Genomic DNA, 6,320 nt, shown 5'->3' with positions numbered 1-6,320 from the left:
CCCTTTTTAATATCTTCATCATCTGGGAGTCTGGTGCTTTGTTCCTTTTGTTATTATTATTCGGACGAAAGCCTTAGATGCCTCATTAAACGCGAAAATTGACTGACGTCTCCCGTCGGCGGCGTCAACACGAGTGATGCAAGAAGTCATCTCGTGATGACGTCACTGTGACGTCACAAATCACCAAATTTTGTGACGTCACATAACGTGGCGTCACTTGGTGACGTCATGACATGACATCATTGTTTGGTCAAAGGTGGGCCGATCCCGGAGGCAGTGCAAAACAAGGTGAGGTACAGAAAGCTTACAATGCCTCCGAGAGGCATTTCAAAACCACGTTAGTTGTAGAAAGTCTCCGGAGGGGGCACGGGAGGTTCAATAAATCGACTTAGAAGAAAAAGAAGAAGATGGCTTTCGCCTTTGAGTCGACTGAGGCGGATGCATAAGGAACTTTGTAAGTTTTTTAAGGCGAAAGCCTTAGGTGCCTCATGAAACACAGAAAGTGACCGACGTCGGCGTCAACACGAGTGATGCAAAAAATCATCACGTAATGGCGTCACCCTATGACGGAATCATGACGTCACAGATCACCAAATTTGAGACGTCATGATGATTCGATCATGACGTCAACGCGACGTCACTGTGACGTTACATAACGTGACGTCTTATGGTACATCGTCGCTCGGTCGTGGTGGAACGATCCCGAAGACACGTGAGGTGCAGATAGCTTGCAATGCCTCCGATCCCGGAGGCTGTGCAAAACCACGTTAGGTGCAAAAAGCTTTCGGAGGCGGGAGAGGATCAATGCATCGGCTGAGAAGAAAAAGAAGATGGCTTTCGCCTTCCAGTCGTCTCAAGCGAATGCATAAGGGACCAGTCTGTGAGTTTCTTGTTCGTTAACGAATAAATTCTCGAAATCAGTTGTGCGATTCACAGCGACTGTGGGTTGGCAATGCAAGTGTATATATGTCGAGACGTCAGAAAGTTTTCTTTTTGTTCCAATTCCAAGATGAACTGTATAACTCTACATATTGGCTGGTACATGAAATGACTACTGGAGTAGTTAACACAAGGCAACAGACATGTTTGAGTGATACAAATATTATAATAGATCGTACAGTAGATCATAATTTCGGCACTACAAGAAAGTTATCCGTGAACATGATCGAGCTATACGAAACTGACTAGTTACTTTTTTAACGACGTCATATATTGTGACGCTACAGAACCATTTGCAAGATTTCTGTCTTTACGCTAAGTCCTTTCACGTCGTGCTTGTTGCTCGACACTGCCAAGTAATAATTCTAATAAGCGGATACACCTTGAGCACCGACCGGTTTAAGTTGACAAACTGCAACGTGCGTAACGCATGTTGGCAGGCTGCAGTTGGCTCATTATTAAACGGTGCGGCTTGGCAAGGCGAAGACTCCCCCCCCCCCCGCTCCAACACGAAATTTTTTTTTTTTTTTGCTATGCCACACATAGCACAAAATGACATTCGACCACATCTGCCTTCCCGGCCCCCACTTAAGATCAAGGTGATGCCCCCCACCCCTGAAAAAAATTTCTGCCTACGCCCCTGCCTATAATAGATAGTTCTTTATGGTAAAAGTGAATTCCATTGTGATCTAATGGAGCCATAGACTTAACATAGTAAACTTGAGGAAATTTTATAAGGTAAACACAGCTAAAATAAAGCTACAGCAAATTATAGTTATAACAAATTCTGGAATCCGCGACCACACACTGACATCCAGGTGCTGGTTCGACTTGAAATTAAAGAAAATAGAAACTCGACCACTTTATCTCATAATAACGAGCCTATGATTTAGTAGAGCTACGAGGTGGGCTAGTTGGTGTTCATTCATCTTTAAAGGTGCGCTAAGTGAACACAGACCCTGCACAGTAGGAAAAAATATACAGGACACACGACGTTGCGCTCAACGTTGTGTATTTTTTTCGTATACTGTGCAGTGTCTGTGTTCGCTTAGGTGATGGGAAGTTAACGGTTTTGTATTTGTCCAAGAATAAGTTATCAGTCTAAACATAATTTGGTGTTTCACTTTAGTGGTCCTTTAAACTCCGCGCCACGCATGTTTTAGTTTCGAGCGCTTGGCATCGCAGGCCACGGGTCGTTGCTGGATGCGCCCTACTTCGCTCAGGCAAAGCGTGTGAAACGCTGCATTCAGAGCGTGGAATTTTTCCTTCTAGTGTAATGACACGCGTATTCGCGAACGTCGCACCGTTCGTGAGCTACACGGAGCGCTTTCTTCACGCGCCTGGGCGGCACTTCGCGTTTGCTTCACAATGTTGCATTGTCAATCAGGACATAAAGATAGTTTACATGTAGTAGCGGTTTGATGATAATAGAGGCGCTTATTTCTGCAGCCCATAAGGGAGCACGGCTCAGCGTCACTGGTTGGAGGGCAAAGGGAAGCGAAAGAAGATGACTAAAGGAGAGGCCATCTTCTTGAGAAATGAGTACCCACAATGCCGAGCGCCAGTTCGCGATACTTGTCTCCCCATTGAAAAAAAAAACTGGTGGGTGCCCGGCGGCAGTGGGAATCGAACCTAGTACCTGCCGCATTGGTCGCGGACGCCACTACCACGGGACCACTGCTAGTACGCGGTATTCTGCTTGTATGCATGTGCTAGTGAGGGGGGGGGGGCATGTATGAGTGTACTGCTGCATGCGGCAAACGCATACAACAGCACGCATACGCATACAGGGTATGAGAGGAAGGATGTATGTATGCGTGATTACCCACTAATCCCGCTATCTATCAACTATGCGCACGGTTGATACGTCGTCATCGTGCTGCATAGCCCGAGTGTTGGTCTAGCTTTCTGACTGCGGATGATTGAGGCGTGTTGGAAACAGCACGCACTAGGCGTTTTAGGCGGAGACTTACGAAGTTGATATGAGCGTTTATTGGAACATAAATGCATCCCGGAAAGATAAGAGCAGGCGAAGGCTGCAGCCTTGTTAGCGAGTATTACGCAGGCGCCCTTGGTAGCCTTCGCATGCAAGTGAACGGCCTTGATCCGCGCGCTGTTGCATAGCGTCAGCGTCGGCCAAGGCTTGCCCAAGCGTCACCGTAAATTCCCACACTGCAGGAAAACGTATATGTGGAAAGCCGCGCGTCGTACAAGCGAGCGCCGCCAGCGCTTGACGGGAGTCTGCGACGGCGGCGTTCAAGGAAGTTTTTTCGCTTAGATGAAAACAAGGGTGGACAAACACAGAATATCGGTGCTGATGAAGTTTATTCAAACTCACACACCAACTTATGTGCGTTGCGTAGATCACACTTTTCTTTTTTCCTTGTGGACATGTAGGCATGTTGTTTCAAGAGATGCTTTCCTGTTTCAACAGCAAAAAGACAGGCGATGCCGTCATCAGTGATTAAACGCATTCGTGCCACACGAACACGATCTCAGCACTGCATTCTTTGCTATCGTACAAAGCGAAAAAATTTTCGCAGGACCAAGTCACCCAGAAAAGTTACGCAGAGGTTTTGCAACTTATGCAACGCGTTTAAATCGGTGTCGGAAACGTATACGATACTTTTTGACGAAAGTACGCAACGCTTAATGCATTATCAGCGGTGCATTGGAAAGCACGCCACAAGTTCGCTAAGATGCCAGCATCATTAACGAACAAAGTAAAAAAAAAATGTTACCAAGTCACTGATGACCAGAACCTTTCCGGGACGGCCGTTGCTAATGGACCAACTTCTTTGCATCAGTTGGTCCATGTCCTCGTTTTCTAGGTACGTTGTATAGTACCTACTTCAGCGCTTGGCTCACAGCTGTATCTATACAAATTCATAGGAACTGACTACGCCCGCAAAGTACACAGGCAACGTTGAGATCCATGGCCTAAAGAAACGAACGGCATGCGACTGAAAGAAGTCTTACACGTTCGCACTGCCACTCAGTCACTGCACTTTGGTGAAGTGTGCACGGAAGTGACAATAAAGTGTACACGACACGTTGTGCGCTCGTGAAGACGCGCAGGCGAGCATGCTATACGCGTCGCCGTCGTGAGCGCTCATCTAAAAGTCCAAATGGCAGCCGTATCAGTTGACTCGCTATCGATACACACAAACATCCAGCGCGTGCTCTGGTTGAGTACGCGCCTATGTTTCACGAGACATACAGCCGAAAAAATTCATGCGGTGAAGAAAGTTTCTCGGTATGCCCTGCACCGTGCCGTCCGCAAGGACGCGACGACTCGGAGACCGCGAACGTTTTCGCAACCGGAGAAACATCACGCGGGCACGGCGCACTGCTGTCCGCCGCTCATGAAGTGGAAATAGACGAATCCGGTCTCGTGCCACCACACTAGAGACAGGAACACGATGACGTGCCAGATCTGGTGACTCGAGAAGACGTAGTCGACGCGGCCGGGCCAGAGGCACTCGGGGATCCGGAAGCGGTACACGGCGAACGCCATCCCAATGAGGCCGAAGAGCACCGCGATGCGCGGAAGGAGCAGGCGGACGATGGGAGCCTCGAGACCGCCGTTGAGGGCGAACCAGTGAGCGGTGGGCGCCAGGCCGAAGAGCACCAGAGAGCTGAGCACCAAGAGCCGCGCGGGTTCCACGTCCTCACGGCCGGCGAAGCGGGGCGCGAAGTTGAGCACCAGCACGATGGCGACGAGGAGCAGCTCTACGCTACCGTAGGCCAGCTCGAGCCACGGCCTGCAGCTGAAGGCGAAGTGGACGCCGGAGAGGAACGTCATGCTCAGACTGAGCGCCACGCCGAGCACGTCCCACTTGAGTAGCCGCTGGTAACATTGCTCCGAGTGGCAGTTGAACGTGTGGTACACCACGGACAGCAGAAGGGTAGTCATGTACGCCAGGCAAATGGCGACGCAGAAGGCCCGGTCCACCGCCGAAGGGGACACCTCGTCCAGGCGATAGACGAGGTCGTGCACGAACAGAGCCAGCATGATGAAGAAACCCGACAGGTGCGTCCAAATGTTGAGCGTCTCGTTGTTCCACTCGAAGGCGGAGCGGGCGCACCGGCGAAGCGCCAAGTTGCAGCGGTAGCCCTTCAGGATGAACGGATTCTGGCGGAGGAACTCCGGCGCCTCATCGTACGAGCGCAGTTGTTCATCGGCAGCTTTGTCTCCGCGAGTCGAAAACAAGTCGAGCGCCCTTTTCCAGACCGACTTGACGGTCTCGGCCGAAATGGCAACGCACTGGTGATCCCCCTTGTGTTCGCACATGGCTTGTTTTCGAGATTGGCGCGCTCGCTTCTCTGACGACCTGGTAGCGGGCGATGGCCGGTTTTTCAACGTCTCGACCGGAGCGCCGCGCCGCGGTTGTGACGTCAGAGGTTGCGTCAAGTGAGCCACCGTGACGACGACGACGACGCGCTTCGGGACGGCCGGCCGCGTAGGGGCCGACCTCTGAGAGGGCTTTCCGGTTTTGCCGTCGATAAGCGCGAAGCCCGAGATGGTCTCTTTGCATCAGCTCTAAAGCACGGAATGCTCGCGGGCGATGAAACCGAGATTTGCCGCTTTGCGGGAGGCCGGACGGAGCTTCCGGTGGTTTCGCCGACCTCTACGCGAAGGCGGAAGCGCCCGCGGCTTACCGAACGGAATCGGGCTAATCGTGGTCAATGTCGGTCAGGGGAGGAGGCAAGTCGGTAGGCGCGCGAGTTCGCTATCGCTGTATTATACCACCGTCACCGCTGACGCGAACGGATCAACGATTACGGCGATGAGCTGACGCCAATATAGTAATCAGCATACCATATCAAGGATTTTTCATATTCGTACTTGAAAGATGGCTCACCGGATAAGAAGGTATCACTTGCCCTCAGGACGCCGGAACTGCCGAAGAATGGCCATGGCTCATTTTCACTTGGTTCATTTGATCATGCTATTTAACCCGCATCTGCGCGTTAAATTCGGGAAGCGCAATAATCACAGGCCACATTTTCCTGAAAGAGCACGTGACCTTTCTGGCTGCAACACGTCACTTCGGCGGTCGTCCCCGTCGAGCCAGTTTTCTATAAGATACTGCCTCAGCCTGACTGTCCAAACCTTGTCTACAATTTACAAAAGGTTGACCGGCCAGCGAAAGCGGTAGCATGGAATGCCCTCACCCATTCTCCTCCTATTCCTTTAACGCGTACACAACCACATCGTCATTGCCACAACCTGCAAACGTGCGCGACGTTTTGTTGCCCTGCAGCGTACGACTCGACAATCACTTAAGTTTGTTACTATATGAATAACTATAAAATCAGCGTGTATCAAGATCATGTGACACAGAAAGCGTTCCATTTCGTATTCGGCGCGCAAACAT

General features: G+C 50.7%; 1 protein-coding gene across 1 annotated transcript; it reads right to left on the bottom strand.

Moving 5' to 3' along the window:
* Positions 1-3,358: 3,358 nt before the first annotated feature.
* LOC119404566 (progestin and adipoQ receptor family member 3) lies at positions 3,359-5,652 on the bottom strand. Its single transcript, XM_049418928.1, has one exon. It carries the CDS (start codon positions 5,231-5,233, stop codon positions 4,271-4,273), a length of 963 nt encoding a protein of 320 aa, XP_049274885.1. The 5' UTR covers positions 5,234-5,652; the 3' UTR covers positions 3,359-4,270.
* Between the last annotated feature and the right edge of the window lie 668 nt (positions 5,653-6,320).

The sequence above is a fragment of the Rhipicephalus sanguineus genome, chromosome 9 (genome assembly GCF_013339695.2).
Source record: "Rhipicephalus sanguineus isolate Rsan-2018 chromosome 9, BIME_Rsan_1.4, whole genome shotgun sequence".
In the NCBI taxonomy this organism is placed as follows: Eukaryota; Metazoa; Arthropoda; class Arachnida; order Ixodida; family Ixodidae; genus Rhipicephalus; species Rhipicephalus sanguineus.
This window is presented reverse-complemented; position numbering and strand designations above follow the sequence as displayed.

Bases quoted from the DNA above. Each gene is read 5' to 3' on its own strand.
- LOC119404566 (XM_049418928.1), bottom strand. From the start codon at position 5,233: ATGTGCGAACACAAGGGGGATCACCAGTGCGTTGCCATTTCGGCCGAG.